This window comes from Spermophilus citellus (genome assembly GCF_964194105.1).
Source record: "Spermophilus citellus genome assembly, chromosome: 10".
Classification (NCBI taxonomy): Eukaryota; Metazoa; Chordata; class Mammalia; order Rodentia; family Sciuridae; genus Spermophilus; species Spermophilus citellus.
Window position 1 is genome coordinate 130108208 of NC_138197.1, and position 21979 is coordinate 130130186.

General features: G+C 48.8%; 1 protein-coding gene across 2 annotated transcripts; it reads right to left on the bottom strand.

Moving 5' to 3' along the window:
• Positions 1–3161: 3161 nt before the first annotated feature.
• Positions 3162–16147, bottom strand: TOB2 (transducer of ERBB2, 2). Of its 2 annotated transcripts, XM_081310519.1 has the most exons (3): positions 14423–16147; positions 8279–8380; positions 3162–7290 (listed from the first exon to the last, which is right to left on the bottom strand). In XM_081310519.1, exon 3 carries the CDS (start codon positions 7191–7193, stop codon positions 6156–6158), a length of 1038 nt encoding a protein of 345 aa, XP_081166645.1. In that variant the 5' UTR covers positions 7194–7290; positions 8279–8380; positions 14423–16147; the 3' UTR covers positions 3162–6155. The 2 variants fall into 2 exon arrangements, with proteins under 2 accessions (XP_081166645.1, XP_081166644.1); XM_081310518.1 differs by lacking the exon at positions 8279–8380 and having other exon boundaries at positions 14423–16138.
• Positions 16148–21979: the final 5832 nt, after the last annotated feature.

A 21979-nucleotide genomic window follows, 5' to 3' on the forward strand; every position in this document is an offset into this window, starting at 1 on the left:
GGTATGGAACCCTGGACCTCATGCACTTTAGGCAAGTACTCTAGCAACCCCAGGGGGTCATGTTGAATGCTGACTATTGAATACAGTAGATCAGGGTAGAGAAAGAAGAATCCAGATATCCAGGCCACTAGGGCAGGCCCTTTCCCCTGCCCAGACTTACCTAGCCTTGCCACAGCTTAGCAGTAGTCAGATTAGGTTCTTACACTTTGGGGATATCCCAGCCATACCATGTGGCTGCCCAAGGCCTCGCTGGTCATTTTCTTCCCCTCTCCCTGGGAACTATACCACAGCACAGGGCCCTGAGAAGAGGTACAAGCCCAGGGAATATCCTGAATGGCCTAACTAGACAGGGGCCTGACTCCACTGTCCCTCATTGTGCAGTTGGGCCAGATGTCAAGAGACATTCAAGGTTACACTGAATTGGCAGCTTCAAGAACCTAGAACCCAATTCTTTCTGGCAGTGAAATTTTCCAAATCAAAGCCAGAGAATGAACAAGCTCATGTTGCCCAAGGCCTTGGAGACTTCCCCAGTGGGCCCAGCCTGACCAAGGGCTACTCAAGCAGGACTTGGCTGGCCAGGCCCCTGGAAAGGAGGAAGTGTGTCCCTCCCCTCACCCCACTCACAGGGAGGTGGCAGTGGTAGGGACCAGACAGTGGCATTCACTTGGCCTACAGATGCTGACTGAGGCAGGCATCGAGGAGGCAGCAGAATTTGCTGTGTGAATCACCTCTACTCACCCATGTGCCTCTTCAAGGAGAAACTCCCAGAAGGCTTTGGACATACAAGTTGGGGACCCTTCCTATGCTGAGGAGCGAGGCAGGGCCCTGGAGGAGAGGGGAGTAGAATGTCTTATTCTTCATGGGACATCTTCTTACTGGAGGCAGCTTGCCACCTACGGGCAGCCAGACTCTAAAATGAAACTTATTTTCGGTCCTAGCCTGGTCCTGTTGCTGGCAGGCCTGGGTTAGTGCCTTGCTTTTGCTGAGACTGTCTTTGAACTTGTGATCTCCTGCCTCAGCCTCCCTACCCACTGGGATTACAGGCGTGTGCCACCGTGCCTGGTGGTACCTGTGCTTCTAAGGAGCAGGATCCAGGCTTTTCCCCTACCCCTGATGGGTGTCTTCCTGATGGGGCTCCCCTGGGAGGGCTGTAGCCTTGCCTTTTCTTTTGTGGCTGACTTCTACTCTCTTCGCACCTCCAAGAAGCCTTCTTGGATCTGTGGGCTCCTAGGCCCCTTGTGTATAGTGTCCTGAAGGTGCCCACCCCCCACAACTGTTTCCAGAACAGAGTAGATGGATACTCAGGGATGGTTTTTAAAGTGTACAAATGATGCCCTTTTTTTTTGAGGAACTCTGAGTCTGCCAGAATGTTTTCTTCCCCTGCTGTAGGGCAGGAGTCCCAGGCAGCCCTTTACCTCTCTAGGTCTCCAGCTCACTTTTCATCAGAGCCAGTGAACAATTGGCGAATAAAACACGGCATGAATGGAGTGAGTTAGTTCTGTGTCCATTCCATGGAGGAGTTTGGGGTTTGTTCAAATATGTAGTGTCCACACTATGAGCTGGAGGGACTGGTTGTCCCAGAAGTTAGTCTTGGCATGTGGGTGGGAGCTTGCTCTGGCCCTTCAGATCTGAGTGTGACAGAGTGGGAACAGGTGACCCTGGCACCTGCTGAGTCAGGACCTATGTTTATAAATAGAAATGAGGTGAGGGGCCATCCCACCTCTGCTCTGGGGCCCATGACTGGTGGACAGCTTGGACACAAGACAGGTTGGCTTTCTCTCTGATAGAAGTATGAGACCCCTGTTAAGTGGCTTTGTGTCTTAACCAGGGGCTTTCCTCTGCTTGACACTCTGTGGGAAGCAGCCAGTGGAAGGAGCTAGACACCAGGGCTCCTGGGACACTGTCTAGAGGCTGGACGTTTAGCCCCAGAGCTTCTAGATACATGAAGTGCACATGCTTGCAGGGGTTGAGGGGAGGGCTGTATTAGCTTATTTGTAAAGTGAAGAGCCTGGGGACACCCCACCCTCCTGATGTACTATAAATCTGCTTGCCCTCTGCCCCAGTTTGAAAGTGTTAATGTTCCCCATCCCCATCATCATACCCCAAAACAGTATTACAGCTTATCAAATATTTGTGAGATCAGCTCTGGAAAGACAGGCACTGGTTTGTTCTCTGACAAGGGCCTAACACTGCTCAAGACCATGGATTGAATACGACACATCAAATCAAAATCTCAGCCTTACCACTTACTAGTTTTGTGAATTTAAGCAGGCAATCTAACTTGGCCTTCACCACTGGCTGCTATGAGGGTGAGATAAGATTCAACAAAAATAAGCCCTGCATGGTGGAACAGAGGAATACACAGCTAGAGAGGCTGAGGCAGGAGAATCATGAGTTTAAAGTCAGCCTCAGCAACAGCGAGGCTGTCTCTAAATGAAATGTAAAAAAAAGGGCCGGGTATGTGTCAGTGGCTAAGTGCCCCTGAGTTCAATCCCTGGGGTCCCTCCCTCCCCCCGCAAAAGGTTCAACAAGTACCTTCACAAATACTCTGGGTCCAGTTGGGCCCAAAGACCTTGGACAGCATTAATGAGCCCTGACCTTGTGAAGAAAAACATGGCCCTGAGGTCCTGGGAGAAGGAGGTGGTGGCTGAGATCTCAAAGAAATCAGGGCAGAAAAGTGGGCTGCTTTCCAATCCTGGGCTCAGACAGGTTGTCACCTCTAAAGCAGCTAGGGAGGTGTCTGGCCCAAGAAAAGGATAGAGAACCCGAGTATCAGGTGTTTGGACAAAACCTGGCTTAGGTGGGCTCTCCTCATTCTGGCCATATCCAAAGAGCAAGTGGCTTGGATAGGCAAATACTATATCTAGAGTAGGCTGGAGGTGGACCTCTCCCTCCTTCTCCAAGGAGTAGGCAGTTCCTAGCATAGCCACAAAGAGGAACCCCAATCTTAAGGCTCTGCTTCCAGTCCTGGCCCCAGCAACTACCAAACAAGAAAATGTCTATTAGCCTCAAGGAACCTGTCTGCAACACGGAAAAGGACAGTGGTAGTGGGCATACTAAGAAGTCAGTTATGTCCACCCAGGGGTAGGGGTTGGGCTACTGCCATTCTCTCCATCCCAAGAGACCCCATAAACAGAACAAGTTAGGAGCAAGGAAAGGGCTATTATATATCATGCTTTTAATACAAACTTAAAAAAATCTGGAACAATATAAACTGTACAGATTTGATCAATCTTGTTTTTAAACTAAATCTCTAACACACCAATGTCCCATTCCAAAATATTGCACAACATTCTGAATACAAAACACTTGATTGTATTCCTCCTTCACTAAAGAAAAAAAAAGTCATTACCCTGCTCCCCTGGCTCCTCTCCACAGTTGCTTCAATGCCCCCTCCCACTCTTAGGGAGAATCTATAGCTCCCTGCATTGAGAAAAAGACATCATTCTGGATTGACAGTTTACATTCTTCACAAGATAATCCATCTTTAGATTTGTTCCTGGGAAAGAGGGATAGACAGAGGATGGGGAAAGGGGAGAAAAAGGTTTATTCTCCTCTTTTTTTATTTTAAAGTTTGTTTTCCTGAAAAAATATCAATTTCTCTCCTCTTTTTAAGAAAAAACCTTGAAAAGAAAAAATTACGTTTCTTACGTTAGAAATATACATATATTATATATACCTCTTACATTTTACAAATGTAGCAAATTATTCAATACAAACGGACACCAAAAAATGTAAAAAATAAAAAAAAATTTCCTACGAAACCAGGTAAATTAGTGCAGATTTTTGTTTGTTTTCTTAAAAAAAATAAAATTGAAGCAAAAATGCCTAGATTTGAGACGAGACAGACCGAACCAAGCCCAAAAGCCCAGTGTAGGAGCCATGCTCCTGAACACACATTATTCTTCATATTTCAAGAAACAGGAAGGGATTGGTCTCCCCCTCTCCCTGCATGTGGTGAAAAATGAGCTGGCCTGGGTGCGGGTGGTACCAGTGTGTGTGTGCACAGGAGGGGCCAGAAGGAGGATAAGGCAGCATCCAACCTTTCCCAGAGAGGAGCTATCTGCCTGGGCCTGTCACCTGCATGGGAGCTGAGGATGAGGGACAGGGTGACCCAGACTGGGCTGGCCCAAGAGGTCTAGAGGAACAGATGGTGCTGGGCTGAGAAGCCAGGGCCTTGCCCTGATGGGGAGGTAGAGCTGGTGCCCATTATAGGGAGGGAAGGCTGGCAGTGCCTGTCTGGGCCAGACTCACTGCCACAGCAGTACCCACTTGGGGTCCCGGGAAGAATGGAATGGGGTGGGCTACCAGGACTTTGGTGCTTTCTGGTGATGGAGCCCTGATGCCAAGTGCCCCATTACCAAAGCACTGTGGCTCAGAAGCTATGCCATGGATTGGAAAAAACCCTTTCTTCTGCAGAGGAAGGGGAACCAGTGCCCTTCTGTATCCCAAGTATAATGGCTGGGAGGACCACATGCCTGTCCAGCCTGGTCTACCCAGGAGACCATGCATCACAGCATCAAGGTCCAGGGTAGGCAGGGTAAGGGTAGTGAGGGGGATGACAAGAGAGAAACTATCAGGTAGGGACACAGATGGAGTGAAATAACACAACCAGAAGACCAAAAAGTCACAATGCAAGGCTCAGGACTGCCAGCGATAGGCACTGACTGACTCCAAATGCGGGTCCTATCTCCCCACCCCCAACTCCCCACCAATGGAACTCAGGTAAGCAGCTCCCATCCTGGGTAAGGTTGCACAACAGGGTCACTGAAGTCTAGGGACTTCTCTTAGGCAACAGAGGCTTGGATATTCCTTCTACCCTTCAGAGCTTATGTGTGTGTGTGTATATATACACACACACACATATGTATATTGTATGTGTATATATATTTTTTCCCTATATATATGTGTATGTATGTGTGTGTGTATAATTCTTTTTTTTTTTCCTTTCTTTTTTTCTTTTTGGTCAAAAACAAACAAAAGTGCAGATCCTTCTGCAGTCTGGAAACCAGTTCCTTCTGCAGTGCTTTCCTCTGGGAGTGCCTTAGGCTCAGCCAATGTCACCCCCTCCATACTGCCTTACAAAAAACTGACAACCCACCCCCAGCCCATTCCCCAACCTCATACATAAATAAGCACTTGCTGCAACCCAGAATCACATCCAGAGGGAAGTTTCACATGGCTTGGAATCCTTTAGAACAGGACAGCAAACCACATATACTCACAGGGGTGTACATGTACACACACGTTTACATGTACACACACGTTTACATGTACACACACACACACACACACCCCTTATTCCCACCTCCTAGCCCGCAGCCTCAGGCCCAGGGAAGAAGGGCTGCATTAGAGAAAGAGGCCATGCTTATGAAGGATGCTGGGTGTCCAGAGCCATGATAATCGTCTAGGCCTGGTGGGGTCAGTGGGTGGATGGGGCCACAGCACAGAGATGAAAGGATTTCAACAAGACAAAGTGCAAACCTCCCTGTAGTCACAGACATTAGCTCTTGGGGGAGGGTGTCAAGTGGCTAGCCAGAAACTCCCTGTGGCCCAGCCTGAGAGGGAGTGTGGGCTGGGGTCAGACCTATTTGGGTGGCAGGGCCCAAGAAGTCCTGCTGAGGTTGGGTGGCTTTGAGTGAGAGGATAGCTGGGGGACAGGCAGTGAAATGGGCCAGCCTCTCCCTACTTGGGGGGGTTTGGCCCCAGCTGCAGCTCTTCCTTCCCTGTGAGCTTGGACACACCAATCATAAAGGAGTGTGAAGGAGGGAGGAGGGAACAGGGAGCAGCAATTCACATCTGGACCATTCTTAGCACAGGAAGCCACTAATTAAAGATGTTATATAGAAAACTACATGTAAAAAAAAAAAAAAAGAAAAAAAAGAAAAAAGAAATACAAAACCCAAACCAACCAAATAAATCAGAAGCAGGCAGGAAAATGGTCGGGTGGGGGGGTTGAGTTAACCACGATTCGGTGCTTCAGGAGCCCCCTCCCACTCCATGCCTGGGCTGGATCTTTTTTCTAGAAGCGAGATTGAGAAGATTGGAAATATTTTTGTACAGTTTTCTTTTCCTCTTTTTTTTGGCCTTTCCTCTCCTTTCCTTTTTCTTATCTGTGGTCGTGGGTGCTCTTGGCCCTTTGGGTGGAGGAGTGGTCAGTTGGCCAACACAACAGGCTGGAACGGCTGGCTGGGGTATTGCATGGTGTTCAGGTTGTAGCTCAGGCCTTCCACAAAGGGTGTCTTCTCCAGGAAAAGGCTGTTGGTGCCACCTCCAAATACCTGGGCCATATCGAAGCTGCTGCTGTTACAGGTGCTGGCCCCACCACCCGCAAAGGGTGCTGAGGTGCCACTGCCCTGGCCATCAGCCGCATCAAAAAAGAGGCTGGGCGAGCCACCACCATTGTACACGAACTCCTTGGCATTGGGTGAGAGCTGGGACTGAGGGGCCGAGGTGGCTGTGATGAAGTTCAGTGAATGCATAGACAAAGAGAGGCTCTTGTGCTTCAGCAGGTTGTTGGTGGGCGAGCGGACCATGCGAGGCTGTTGCTGTGGTGGCTGCTGGCCACTTGCCCCACTGCTGGCCACGCCCCCACCACTAGATGCCCCACCACCCTTCTTCATCTTGGTAGAGCCAAATTTGGTGGCAGCGAAAGAGGCGGTGGTGAAAGTGATGGGCTGGGCAGAGCGAGGGATGAAGGTGGGGCTGGGTGACTGGCCAAAGGACGGCGAGGGGGAATTGGACAGAGAGCTGTCCTGGCTGCCAATGGGCACAAATACCTGAGCATCAGGGTTGAAGCTGCTCTTGATCTCCTTGTCCAGCTCTGGGGCACCACTGCCCTCACTGTCATCTAGGTACAGCACTTTTACAGCCCCCTTCTCACCAATCTGGTAGGACACTTCAAAAGGGTCAATCCAGACACTCAGTTCCTCAGGCACGTTGGCCCGCACATCCTCCACTGCCAGCCCGCTCCGCTTGGCAGCCAGCTCTACCACAGGGTCCACCATCTCCCCAATGTGGATGCAGCGGAAGCCAGAGCCCTTGAGTGGCTTATCAGGGTACCAGTGGCCTTCATATTTCTTTTTCAAAAGTCGCTCGAGCTCCTCTCCAAACAGGTCTGCCCGGCGCCGGGGCAGCTTGTTGTATAAATAGGAGATGATGAAGTTCAGGGCCACTTTAATCTCTAACTGCATGGTCCTTTCCTAGGCAGAGAATCAGTGCAGGGCACGTGCACAGGCCAAGGGAAGTGGCTGCAGATGTAAGATGGGCAGACTTGGGCTCCAGATGGTTCTGGGAAATGAGAAAGAAGGAGAGGAGTACCATGAATATATATGCAGACAGGTGGAAGTGGCCAAAGACATACAAAAAACACCAACTCTGGATCAACTACCATTCTACCAGTGGCTGAGTTCAACTATACAATTGTAGACAAGTTACTTCCTTCTGAGCCTTAGATTTCTCACTGGGAAAATGTGTCTGACATGGAGTTGGAGGATATAAATTGCCTTATGCTACACTTGGCAGTAGTAGACACTTGATAAAGTTAGCTATTTTTTTTTAATAATAAACATACGGAATGCTGTTTTCCACCATTATGAGAATTTGGGTCCCTGAACGAATGATACACCCCCCCCACACACACACAACCCAAGCAAAAATAAATAAATGAATAAACCCAGGCTCCTAATTCATCAGAAGAAGGGAAGGACTTTGCTGTCTCTGTAATATCTTGGTGAAGTCATGTCCCCAAACTGTCACAGGCTAAGATGTAAGTTTAAAATTTTTAGTTGTCCTCCTTACATGGAAAGGGATACAGGTCACTGAACATGAAGGAACACTGCCAACTTTTCTCTAGGGCTTGGACTTCAGTCATATCCATCTGTTACCCTGGGCCCCAAGGGTGTGAGGCTTTCAGGCTCAGGCTGGGTTTGCAGAACTGATTTAAGAACTATAGTGTAGGGCTGGGGCTGTAGCTCAGTGGCAGAGCACTCGCCTAGCATGCGTGAGGCACTGGGTTCAATCCTTAGCACCACATAAAAATAAACAAGTAAAATAAAGGCACTGTGCCCATCTACAACTAAAAAAAAAAAAAAAAAAAAAAGGTTGGGAATGTATCCCTGGGTTCAATTCTAGTACACTGCTGCATGCGCGCGCGCGCGCACACACACACACACACACACACAGGAGCAGCACTGGTGTGGCCTGAGGGAATCTCTGTAGTTTCTGTAGAAGGTGTAAGTGATGAGGATGACGGCAGAGGGAAGAAAATTTCCATTACCCTGTAGTCTCCAGCTGGGGGCCCATCATCTCTCTGTTTCCCAGGGACTGTCTGACCACCTGTTCTCGGCACTGGATCAGATTTATCAAGTGTTTGGAGATGCTGGAGGAGAAGGCAGCCCAAGATAAACACTCAGATTGTTATTTTGGGACTCTCTCACAGCCAATCCCACTGAGGTCAAAAAAGTTTTACCCCATAGGTCTGGGCCAGCCTCATGTTTCAGGAACATGATCCTTAAGTCCTAAGAGCTAGTGATTCTACTCTCACTTTCTCCAAAAGGGTGGTTCCTGAACTCATACTCAGGGAGAAAATGAACTAAAAAAGGGCAATCTTTAAGGGAAGGCAGGGCCAAGACATCTCCCTAACCAGACCTCTGGGCAAGTTTAGGCTGCTGAGCTCAGCAAAGAGATGAGACTGATCCATGACCTGTCAAGGGCAACTTCGGTCCTGTGAAAGATTCAGTGTTGGATTGTGATTAAAGTTCCTTCTGGTTTCAGAATGAAGTGACCAGGTACCAGCTGTAGGCTTGGGGGGTCTTGAGTTTTCTGAACACCTGTCCCAACACACTTCCCTGTTCATTCTTAGACTTGGGCCCTTGGCTCCTAGGAACACTTTTAGGACTAAATCCTCAAGAAAAATATTCTGGGATGAAGGTATCTGAGAAGATGCACTGGATCAATCTAGAGCACCATAGCTCATTTCAGGTCTGAGGAAACAGAGAGGGTCACATGGGGAGTCAGTGACTGGTCCCTCTCCCAAGCCTGCCCAAAGAATGCTCAGTACTCAGGAAACCCTGGTTTCCTCTTCATCCCAGCCTCCAAAAGACTTTGATCTTTGATCTGTAAGTTTCTTCAAATGTCTATTCATGATTAAGGCAGATCATTTCTAGGGTTTCTTTGTTTTTTTTTTTAAATGGTGCTGGGGATTGAACCCAGGACCTTGTGCATGTGAGGTAAGCACTCTACCAACTAAGTGATATCCCCAGCCCATTTAGATTTAAAGAGAAGAATGGTAAAAAGGGACTTTCTGTTTCTAAAGATTGGTTCATCACCAGATACAAAGTTAGCTATAAGACCATGGGACTCCTCCCAAGAATGGTGGCTTAAAAAAAAAAAAAATAGTGTCTTGCTATTTTGCCTAGGCTGACCTTTAACCTCCAGGGCTCAAGTGATCCTGAGTAGCTGGGACTATAGATGTACAACATCATACCAGGCTTAAGAATGGAGGTTTGAGTCAGGAATGGTGGCACCCACCTCTATTCCCAGCAACTCGGGAGGCTGAGGCAGGAGGATCACAAGTTCAAGACCAGCTTTGGCAATTTGGCAAGACCATGTTCTCATAATAAAATGAAAAGGGGGCTGGGATTATGGCTCAGCAGTAGAGTGCTTGCCTAGCACACGTGAGGCCCTGGGTTCAATCCTTGGCACCACATAAAAATAAATAAAAAATAAAGATATTGTGTCCAGGGCTGGGTCGTGGCTCAGTGGTACAGCACTTGCCTCTCATGCATGAGACCCTGGGTTTGATCCTCAGCACCACATAAAAATAAATAAAAATAAATATTAAAAAAAAAAAAAGATATTGTGTCCAACTACAACTAAAAAATAAATATTTAAATAAAAATAAATTAAAAAATAAATAAAATAAAATGAAAAGGGCCAGATGTGGCGGTGTTCCACTGTAGTCCCAGTGACTGAGGATGCTTGAGGCAGAGGAGTACAAGTTTGAGGTTAGCCTTAGCAACTTAAGATCCTGTCTCAAAATAAAAAATAAAATGGGCTTAGGGATGTGTGGTTCAGTGGTTAAGCACCTCTGGGTTCAATCCCTGGGACCAAAAATAAATGAAGGTAGAACAGCCCTGGGTTTAACCTCCAAGCATAACAAAACAAAACAAACAAAAAGGTCACCATGGTGAACTAGAGGTATTCAACATGGAGGAAACTAAAAAAATGTAAAGAAAGTTGGCATCAGATCCCAAGAATGGGCTTGGAGTTAAAGCCAGTGTTTTCAAAGAGTTTTAAAAAGTAAAACAGATTTGAAGTCAACATATGACACTTCTCCTAAGGCATACCATGGCCTCTTAAAATGTGCCTCTTGGTATTCCACCCAGACCAAAGAAAGGACTTCTATGCCTTTCTAGGCCTACTCAAACTTGACTGTATAATTGCCTTCCAAATAAACAGCCCCAAACAGTTCAGCCTCCAAATGGGAGCATTTTAAATGCAGGCCAAAGTCATTGGGAAATAGGCCTCCCACCCAATATACAATAGAACCACTGTCATCAGCCCTGCCTAGTGAACCATTTCTGCAGCATAAGCAACTAAAACTGCACACCAATTTATACCTCAGTGATGTTGCTGCACAAATAAGGAAGTGTATAATGCTACCTTTGCCTCTTTAATTGGAGAACAGGCCAGGCCAGATGGTTGTGGGGTGGAACCTTACAAAAATGCCGGATGACCAGAATGAGATTTTATGCTCTATCAGCTCAGGCTCTAATTTTGACTTCAAGAAGCTTATGGGACAGGATTAAAGCACTGGTGCTATCTTGTCTTCAGCTAAAGATAAGTGTGATCACTGGATGAGTTCTTTATTTTTTTTTTTTTTACAAAGCTATGGACAATTTCTAGAGCCTCTATATAAAATATTTATGAAAGTGTGGTAGATTAGAGTGCTTAGAAATACCTATCCTTCAATAAAAGGAACAGGTAGATTTGTTAAGCTGCAGAAAATTCTTTTTTTTTTTTTTTTAAAGAGAGAGTGAGAGAGAGGGGAGGGAGGGAGAGAGAGGGAGAGAGGGAGAGAGGGGGAGAGAGGGAGAGAGAGAGAGAGAGAATTTTTAATATTTATTTTTTAGTTCTCGGCGGACACAACATCTTTGTTGGTATGTGGTGCTGAGGATCGAACCCGGGCCGCACGCATGCCAGGCGAGCGCGCTACCGCTTGAGCCACATCCCCAGCCCCAGAAAATTCTTGAAATCTTTTTCAACTAAAAGGCCAGAAAGTGGCAAAAAAGCATATGTGTGTTTGTGTGTGTGGAGATAAATTTTTAATAGCAAAATCTCCACTTCTGTCAGTGTATCTAAGTTACAGATGCAATTTCTGTCTAGTTTCACCAAGAATTTTATCCTCCTTGTGGTGGCGCAAGCCTGTAATCCCAGGGACTCTGGAGGCTGAGGCAGGACTGCAAGTTGAAAGTCAGCCTCAGCAACTCAGTGAGACACTGTCTTAAAATAAAAATAAAACATTAAAAAGGGGTGGGGTGGGCTCTCTCTCTCTCTCCCCCTCTCCCTCCTCTCTCACTCTCTCTTAAAAAAAAAAAAAAAAAAAAAGGGGGTGGGGTATACGGCTTAGTGGTTAAGAGTTCAATTTCCCCTACAAAACACACACACACACACACACACACAAAACAATCTCATCCTCCTGAATTTGCTTACTTTCGGCCACAAGGTTAAACCTGGATTCAGATCCCTTTGCTGACTTGTGTTTTAAACAGTAAGTTTATAGGCAAAGATGTGGGGAGACGCTGAAGGAGGCCTCGGTCTATACAGATTCCAAAGAGGACTAGTGAACAGAAACCGCGATCCCCTTATTGTGGATGGAACCCAGGGCCTCGCACATGCTAGGCAAGCACTCTACCATTGAGATACACCCTAGGCCCTTTTAATTTTACTCTGCAACACGGTCTTGCTAAATTGCCCAGGCTGGACTCAAATTTGCAGACCTTCCGGCTTTAGCAAGGATTACAGGCGTCACCGAACACCGAGAAACAAGCTTTTTGTTGTTGTTATTCTTAGTTATACATGACAGTAGAAATATTTTGAAATATCTATACAAACATGGAGTATATCTTATTCTAATAAGAAAGAGAAGCAAGTTTTTAACAAAAAAAACAGGTGTGTTTTTAAAAAGGGTTGAAGGGACAATGGTGAAAGAATCTACTGGGCCCCAAATCTATAAAAATATCCAGGCACCTGAAACCCTTAACACTGACATCACCCCAAAATCAAGCACTATAGGATGCTCTGGATTTGAGCAAGGCCTGGAGAGGCGGCAGCCAGCCCTGGGGTCCCGACCGTCTGCAGAGCGCAGGTCACCGCGAGGCCCCGCCCCACCGGCGGTCCCTAAGCAGCGGCCTGACATGCGGAGTGGGCTGAACGTTTCCAGGGCTGGTGCTGACCACGCCCTGCTGGGTCTCACTCCCACCCACCCCAAACGTGGCTCGGGCATCACTGGGCGCGACCCGCAGGGCTCTCCCAAGGAAGGGCGCGCCGGCCTCCCCGGCCTCGGAGGCCGGCGCGCTCTGCACTCTGGGAGCCGCAGCGCCCAGGCCGCTCGGGCGCGGGCGCGCGCGGACGCGTGACCTACTTCTGCGCACACTACACTTCCCTGCGCGCTCCGCGGGCCGGTCAGCCGGCCCAACCACGCATGCCCGGCAGGGGGACCTGGCCGAGGGTCCGAGCCGAGGAAAAGTTTCCGACGCACATGCGCACTGCGCGGCGGGCGCCCCCTCCCATCGCAAGACAGTTCGTCCAAATCTACCCACTAGGCCAGCTCGCGGTTTGTACCACCCACCGCGTCCGTACGAGGGGCAGAACTTTCCCCATCTCTCTCCAGTGCCTCGGAAGACTGCTGAATTAGGGACCTGCTTCCAATGAGTTTTTCTGCGAGAAAGGGGTGGGCTGGGATAGACAAGGCCTCGCCCTCCCACCCCTACCCCTGCCGCTGAATCTGAATTCCAAGGGTGGACAGCCGCTGTCTGGGGTTGCTGTAAGGACTGACGGTGGACTCAAAGAGAAAGGAGCCTTTTCCACTTAATGCCCAGTAGGCTGGGCTCCAGCACCCCACAGTCAGGAAAGGAAAAGCAGGAACTGGACCCAGTTCTGTCGGCAATCAGAAGGCCCAACGTCAGGGGGGCTCAAACCTTACGCCACTTCTAATCCAAGTCTGAAAAAGGATTTCCAGGGAAATGGGGAAGGTTCTCGGCTGGGAAGGAAAAACTGCACATCGGAAACCCGAACACCTAATATTTAAAATTCTGTGTGAGTCTCCTCCCACTGCAAGGGCTACTCTATGACCAGACTTACCAGATCCTCTGCAAAGCTTCCCTACAGGGTGTTAAACCTCCCTAATCCGGCCTCCCACACAAGCTGCTTTTCTCAATGCTTAAGAGAGGGAAGGGGGCAGGCGACAAGAAAGCAAGAGGGATGTTTTTCTACTGAGAAACAAGTGAGGGACCTACTCCCAGGTGGGGTGGGTAGGAAGGTAAAAAATAGGTTGGACAATGAGAAGGTACCCAAGACCCTGTCTGCTGGTCCTCAAGTTGAAGCCCCGTGTGTGGGGTTTGGTTGCTCCAAGGGGAGGAGAGGGTCAGCCGGCTGTGCCTTCCATTTGCTCCCTCCCTCCTCCCCAGATACCTGGTCAAGGGCACAATCCACTCTCTGGACTGGAAAAGGAGTTTAGGAGTAGGGTCCTTCTTCCCAGGGACCCTATGTAGATCAAGTAGAATCCACTAGCTGGCATAGTCCTACTGGTACTTTTTTACGCGCAGTTTTCCCTTTAAGCCAAGAAGATAAAGATTTCAAGCTGAAATGAATTCTGGCCGAGTGGTTCAAGGACAGTTCCCTCTAATGGGTCTCATCCCCAAGAAAGGGTGTTCAACCTTCATCCTTCAGGCTCCACAGAACCAGAAATAAACCATATTAATTAGCAACCCCATTCCATGCACACGGGAAAAGCAGAAAAAGGCCTGGATCTCCTTCCTTCCTCTCATTTATTTAACGGTGGCAGTGGGAGGTATGTTTCTTTGGGGAACAAGGAAAATCTAGCGAGTATCTGGGATATAAGAACTGGGGGAGGAGGAAGGGAAGAAATGCACTCCATCCAGGAGAGGCCACTCTTCCACCTGGGAGAGAAGGGGGCTCTTGGGTACCGCAGGATCCTTAGAGGAGCAAGGGGAAAATGTGGGCGGTTCTAAAAGGAAGATAGAAGGGGCGAGGAAAATGCTGGCCGGGCGGGGGAGGGGGTGACAGCGACGTGGAGTGTCCAGCAAAGCCAAGAGCCGGAGCAAGGGCGGGGTGGGGCAGGCTGTCCAGCCGGTGGGTGTCAGGGTGCCCCCCCCCGTCCGCATGCCCCTGCACTCACTCGGGTCTCCGCGGCGGCGGGATGGGCTGCCGGTCGCCAGGTGTCTTCTCCTGCCAGGGTGGTCCTGGGCCCGGGGCAGAGGTCGCTCTCCCTGCTTTCTCCGGCGCTGCGAGGCCGGGGGCCGATGTGCCCTTTTCGTCGTGGAGGGCTGGGAGCAAGGAGGAGGTTACGGGCTATAACTCCTAATATAATTCTTTCAGCTTTTTTGGAGGTCGGACTCGGCGGCAGGGGACGGACGGACCGCGGGCAGGCCGGCCGGCGGCGACAACACTAGGATGGCGGCCCAGAGGGTGGCTCGCGTCGCGGGGCGGAGGACGGACTGCTGTAGTCGGCGGACGACCTGGCCCTCCTGGCCCCGCGTCGCCAGAGCCACTAGCTTTTCTCCGCCCACGACCCGCACTCTCCCGCGCCCCGGCCAGAAGTGAGCAAAGTCAATGAAAAGTTTCACCCTTAGCAACCCTGCGCACGGATCCGACTTCCCCACCCCTGCGTGATGCGTCTCTCCGCCGGCGGGGCGGGGCTGGGCGTCCGGCCGGGACTACTTCCCTGCCGGCCCGCGGCTTAACCCTTCCGGCCCCGTAGCCGGCTGGGAGTGGGACGCAGGCAAAGGCTGCGGGAGTCTCTCTTCTAAACCCTCTCGCGTAGCCACCTCCTCGGCCTGGCTGTCTGTCTTCCCTTCCCCATCACAACACTGCCGTGCCGTATTTTCTTGCAGCCCCAAGCCACTCTCTGAGCTCGTGCTTAGCGTGTAAGGAGCATCCCCAGGTAGACGGGGAGCTCCGTGAGGGCAGGCACCGGGCTGAGACACGGTGGGCGCTCACTCCGGCTGCTGGACGGTGGCTGTCGGGCGTGGGGCGGGCACAGCTTGCCCCAGGAAGCTCTCCCCTAACTTCCGATCCTGCACCTACCGGGGCGCCGGCGGTACGCAAGTTTACGTTTGTCCGAATTATTTCCTACCGAGGCTACCTTGGCGCGCCCCTCCAGCTCTAGGCGCCTGTCCCCCCACGCTCGCCCAGTTGCGACCTCCTTGGGTGAGAGATCTAGGGTCACCTCTTGAGCTCTGGAAAGGTTTCGGACCTGAACTCGCATTGGCCTGAGTTTTCCGAACGCGGCTCGCCTCGTCGTCGGACGCGAAAAGTCGAGAGGAGGGCGAGGGGGAATGGGGCCTGGGGCACGCTGTTCGGGATGAAGAGGCCGATGGCCAACAGCTGAGTAACCTCTTGACACCAAGTTCCCCGTGCAGGGAGAGGGCCTGCTCCACGCAGACGCGCAAGCGCCGCCCCCCAGCCGACGCTCCAGTTGGCTCTCTCCAGCCGGCGCCCCCTACGAGGGCTAGGAGAGCCACGCTAATACTAGGAATAGCCCCGCGGAGTGGTGTGGCGCCTGCCCACGATAGGCGCGACGGGCGCGCACACCCGACGGTCCCTCAGGCGGCGGAGCAAGACTTTCCGAACCCGGGATGGGGGGCGTCCGGGCCCTCTGCCGGGATCTCGGCGGTGCAGACCACTCTGCCTCTTTTTGACAGTGTGGGGCAGAGTAGGGGGTAGGGAGGTCTGTGCCCGGTGAGGTCAGGCGGACAGGACTGCCGGACGGCGAGGTCCGGAGCCCTGGGTGGGGATGCTTGCGCAGGAGTCTACTCCCTCCTCTGCCCACTCCCCAATACCCCCCCCCCCGCGCCTTTATTCTTATTCCTGACCGTTCTGGACCAACGGCAGCCTCCGAACCCACGTGGGGTGGTGGGATCGGAAAGTTTCCAGTTACGGTTTGCATTTTATTTTCCTTGATCACTTTTTTTGGCAAGGACAGAACGCCAGCGTGGGGTTTTAAATGTATTCTCCTTGACAGCGGCAGAGAAACGTCGGGCTGGAGGGCAAACTCCACTGAGACGGGGAGGCGGGAGGGAGCCAGAGGGCGACAGCCACCATCCCCCACATTCAGAGCGCTCCACCCCGGGACACCTCCAGGGACTACTTGCCTCGTGCGTCAGCGAGTGGCAGCGCGTCATACACACGCCCCTCCGCCTTTCCTCGCTTCACCCGCCCCTTCTTTTTCCTCCCCTCCCCAGTTCGCGCGTTCCACATCGGCAGCGAGATTCAGCCCACCACTGGTACCCAAGCACCGAAAGCTAAAAATATAGCAGGCATGTTAGCAACAGCCTTTTCATTGGCTGGCGGGTGGGCAGAGGCGGCTTCGGGTTGGGTTTTGGATATAACCGCTAAGACCGCCCTGGGGAGGGTGCCTTTTGAGCAGTGGGGCAAGGCAAAGCTTGCTGGTATTTGTAGTCAGTAATTACTGCCTTGGAAATAGATGGGTTTACGTCCCATTTCTGCTACCATGAGATCTTGATTTAATGCAAGAAGTTTTACTTCATCAAACCTTAAGTTTCCTCGGGTATAAAAGTGGAGATCATGTGGAGTATTATCCTGTATGTAAAGCCTGGATCAAATAGGTTTTTTTTTTTTTCCCCTTCTTTCCTATACAAGGGATGAACCCAGGGGCACATCTTTTTTTTTTTTTTTTTTTTTTTTTGAGCGGCTTGAGGCGGGGAGGGTCTAGTTAAATTGTTGAGACTGGCTTGAACCGCTGGGATTGCAGGCCGTCGCCACCGCACCCCACTCGAATAGTTTAACTTCAAACATTTTGACCAACTTGCATCCTTCCTGCCCTGCACTTACTTGGTGTGCATGCCCCAGGGGAAAACTTTTCAGGGCCTAAGGATGAAAAAGGTGAGGGTGAGTTGGAAAGAGTTGCCACAGGGTATCTTAGGAAGGAGAACCCAGTCCTTAAAAACAGGAGATGCTGTGGCACACGCCTGTATCCCAGCAGCTCCGGAAGCTGAGGCAGGAGGATCCGGAATTCAAAGTCAGCCTCAGCAAAAGCGAGGTGCTGAGCAACTCAGTGAGACCCTGTCTCTAAAAAAAAAAATACAAAATAGGGCTGGGGATGTGGCTCAGTGGTCCAGTGCCCCTGAGTTCAATCCCCAGTACCCAAAATAAATAAATAAATAAACAGGAGACCTCATGCTGAGGGAGGGCAGACTAAGAGGGAAGGCTTTACAGTTTCTGCGTGTTAGAGCTTTTATATGAACCTGTCCTACTGTACTGGAATGTCAGCACTAAGCAACATCACTAAGACAAAACGGAGAAGAACTGGAACTCTGGGTAAAGTGTTAGCATATAAAGGAAAAGATAAAATAGAGAGGGAAAAAAGTTAATCACCCTTCTTAAGTGCTGATGTCTCCATCTAGCATGTGGTGAGGTGGAAGTTTTTCTCTTCCCATCATGTGACTTCACCTTGCTTACTTGTGAGCTGAATTCCTCAAGCATTCCAGATTCCCCTCCCATTTTGAATAATTATATATCTAAAGGTACACACCATGCTTTCAAAAATGGTGAATTTTAGAAGCAAGTGTGTAGAGGGTGGGGATAACTCTCCTGAGAATAAAGCAAGTTATGCCAGATGTTTTGGTGTCAGTGACAAGTCAGGTTGGTCATAATTGGCCCCAATTAACTCTCAGGATGATTCACTCTCTCATCCACACATGCCAGGATGTGAAATTTTGCATTGTTTCTTTGAAGTTGTCCAAGAAACTCCATGTCTCAGTTTGATTCTTTGGATCCACTGCTGCAGCTGGGCAGGAGCACACAGCCACAACAGAAACTGACTTTGGGAAGAGTGAATGGCTGATGAGGAAAATGGTTTGCCAGTTATCCACCAAGACTGAATTCTGGTAAACAAGGTGAGGGAACAAATTTGCCTTTGCTAAGACACTAAAATTCAGTGTTCAAATAAAGTAATATTTTAGCCTTGGTGGAAGCTACTTGGGGATAGAGTTGATAAAGAACTGAACATCTAAGAAAAGATGGAAATAATTTCAGTTTTTAAGGCAGGAAATTTCCAACCAAGGCAAAGAGTCTTTCACTTTCAGTCTTAGCTTCAAACTATAGGTGTAGGTTGGGCCAGGTGCAGTGGTACGCAGCTGGAATCCCAGAAGCTTGGGAGGCTGAGGCAGGATGATCACAAATTCAAAGCTTCCCCAATAATTTAGCTAAGGCTCTAAGCATTTATGGAAACCCTGTCTCAAAATAAAAAAGAGCTGGTAATATGGCTCAATGTTAAGTGCCCCTGTGTTCAATCCCTGGTATATAAAAAAATAAGTAAAAAAGAAGGAAAAAATACAAAGATACATGTCTGGGCCATGTATAGAGGCACATGCTTGTAATCCTAGAGACTCTGGAGGTTGAGGCAGAATGATCCCAAGTTTGAGACCAACCTGAGCAATTTAGGAAGAATCTATCTCAAAAGGATTGGGAATATGACTGAGTAGTTATATACCCCTGGGTTTAATCCCCAGCTAAATTTAGTCCCTGGGAAGTTAATTTCAGTAATTTAGAGGCTGCTAATTGGCAAACCAAGATACACATCTGGTGGACGGATTTCCTTGGCATATATTGATATCTGAGGGTTTAAAAGTGAGTTGCCGGGCTGGGGTTGTAGCTCAGTGGTACAGCTTGCCTTGAACTGGGTTTGATCCTCAGCACCATATAAAAATAAAATAAAGATATTGTGTCTATCTACAACTAAGAAAATTTTTCAAAAAGTGAGTTGCCAAAATTTAAAAATTGGGATATTACACAAAAATACCTTGGTTGCCTCTTGTCCTAAATTCAAAATGTCTGCCAATACTAGGTATTCAAGCTGGCAGCAATTATCTGCTGCTGAATAGCAGCTGTCTCCTTTAGTCTTGGTCAACCAACTCTCTGGCTCCCTAAGGTCCTCACCATTCCCTATTGTCTTCCAGAAGCTGAGGCTGAGAGTAATATACCATTTAAAAACACAATTGGAGCTGGGTGTGGTGGTGTGCACCTGTAATCCCAGCGACTCAGGAGGTTGAGGCAGAAGGATGACAAGTTCAAAGCCAGCCACAGCAATTTATCGAGGCCCTAAGCAACTTATTGAGACACTGTCTCAAAAAATAAAAAACAAAAAGGGCTGCAGATGTGGCTCAGTGGTTAAGAATCACTGAGTTCAATCCCTGGTACCAGAAAACAAACAAAAACAAGAAATCACAGTTGGATTATTTTCTTTCTTTTTTTGGAGTACTGGGGGTCAAACCTGTTCTACCCCACCCTTTTTAAAATTTTGAGACAAGGTCTTACTAAATTGCTGAGTCTCACATAGAATTTGTGGATTTGCAGTCCTCCAGTTAGGGGGGTGGCACACTCCTATAATCCCAGCCTGTAACCGGAGCCACTCAGGAGACTGAAACAGAAGGATCACAAGTTCAAGGCCAGCCCTAAGGAACCTAGTGAGACCCTGTTTCAAAAATAAAAAAGGCTGAGCACCTCTGGGTTCAATCCCTGGTACCAAAAACAAACAAAAAACCCCCAAAAACGTGATTCCCCTGCCTCAGCCTCTCAAGCTGTTAAAATTGGAATTACTGGCATGTTTCACTGCTCTTGGTTTTAGGCTATTTTTCCAACATCCTGGTGGTGCACACCTGTAATTCCAGCGACTCAAGAAGCTGAAGCATGGGGTTTAAAATTAGAGGCCAGCCTTTGAAATTTAGGAAGACCCTGTCTCAAAATTTAAAAATATAAAGGCCTGGAAGATGTGGCTTAGAGGTAAAGAGACCCTGGTTTCAATCTCCAGTACAAAATTAAAAAAACGAAAACAAGACTTTTGATTTATTATTACATACTAAAAACTATAGTTACTATAGAATCAATTACAAATTTTAATTATAATCTAAAGATGATCTGATCTTTGCCCCCCCTTTTCACATACCATAAATCCGATACTTTGTTGTTTTGGTACTAGGGATTGAATCCAGGGATGCTTAACCCCTGAGCTACATCCCCAGCCATTTTTTTTTGAGATAGTCTTGCTAAACTGCTGAGGCTGGCCTTGAACTTCCAGTTCTCTTGCCTTAGCCCCCAGAGGCACTGGGATTACAGGTGGGTGTCACTGCACCTGATATTTTAGGTGCAGGAACTGCATGGAGTTCCTGGAATACATAACCCTGTTCAGGACTGCCTTTCCTGAAATTATTTTCCCCACACAAGTGCCCTCATTTACCCACGCACTACCTTTGCTTGCAAGTTCCCATACTTCAAAGCTCAGTTAATTTTCTTGCCTCTAGAACTTCAGTTATTCATTCAACACTGTACACCCACCATCTGCTGGGCAGAACACAGCCTAGTAGGTGACAGTCAATAATCATTAAATGCTTCCAGGAAACACACAGGGTACTATGGGGGAGAAGGGCAAGTTAAATTGGGGATTAGGAGAGATAACTGGGGGAATCTTTGGTCAGGTCTGAAGGATGAGGCAGAAGCTGAGCAAAACAGATGTGGGGGCAGGAGTGGGAGAGCATCACAGAAAAAACAACAGATTAAAAAGGAAAGGGGGGGAAGGGGTGCCCGGGTTGTGTCTCAGCGGTAGAGCGCTCAACTGGCATGTGCGTGGCCCTGGGTTCGATCCTCAGCACCACATAAAAATGAATAAAAATAAAGGTATTGTGTCCAACTACAACTAAAAAATAAATATTAAAAAAAAAAAAGTTAAACGGGGGCAGAGCTGGGCTCCGTGGCATAGGCCTGTAATCCTAGCAGCTCAGGAGGCTGAGGCAGGAGGATCCTGAGATCAAAGCCAGCCTCAGCAAAAGTTAAGGTGCTAAGCAACTCAGTGAGACCCTGTCTCTAAATAAAATACAAAATTGGTCTGGAGATGTGGGTCAGTGGTCAAGTGCCTCCGAGTTCAATCCTGGGTACCCCATTCCCCCTGTAAAAGAAAAAGAAAAAATAAAGTAAGGACAGAAAGGAAAGCAGAAGCTGAAGAACTGAAAGGAGTCCCAGTGGCTGGAGTGTAAAGCATGGGAGTGGTAGAGAACACCTGGAAAAACCTCTAGGATTACTTCCCCCCCACCCCACCCAGTACTGGGGATGGAGCCCAGGGCCTTATTATGCATGTTAGGCAAAGACTACCACTAAGCTCTTCCCTAGCAGGATCTTCAGCCTTCCTGAGGTGCCTCAAGAAGCTGAAGCAGGCGGTTTGTAAATTAGAGGCCAGCCTTGGGAATTTAGGAAGACCCTGTCTCAAAATTTAAAAAAATATAAATTCCTGAGGTGCCCCCCCAAGCTAGGCCAACCCTTCTTTAGTGCATCCTCTGGGTTATACTGGTACTGTTTCTGTCACATTGTTCAACTCCCAAGGTAGAGACTAAATTTTGGACACTCAGTACATCACAAATAATCAGTTTGGTTGACACAGACAAAAACCCGGGATCAGAAATTTTCTTGGCTCTATTATTAAGTGGCACTCTAAACCTGGGCCAAGTTCCTGATGACCTTTTCAAATCTATGGTGTAAGAGAGCTACTTGACTGTACATATCAAACTATCTCCTCAAATAACACACTCATCAACCTCGGCAGGCAACTCAGTGAGACCCCGTCTCTAAATAAAAATAAAAGGAAGGTCTGAAGATGTAGCTCAGTGGTTGAGTGCCCCCTAGTTCAATCCCTGGCACCAAAAACAAACAAACAAATAAATAAAGG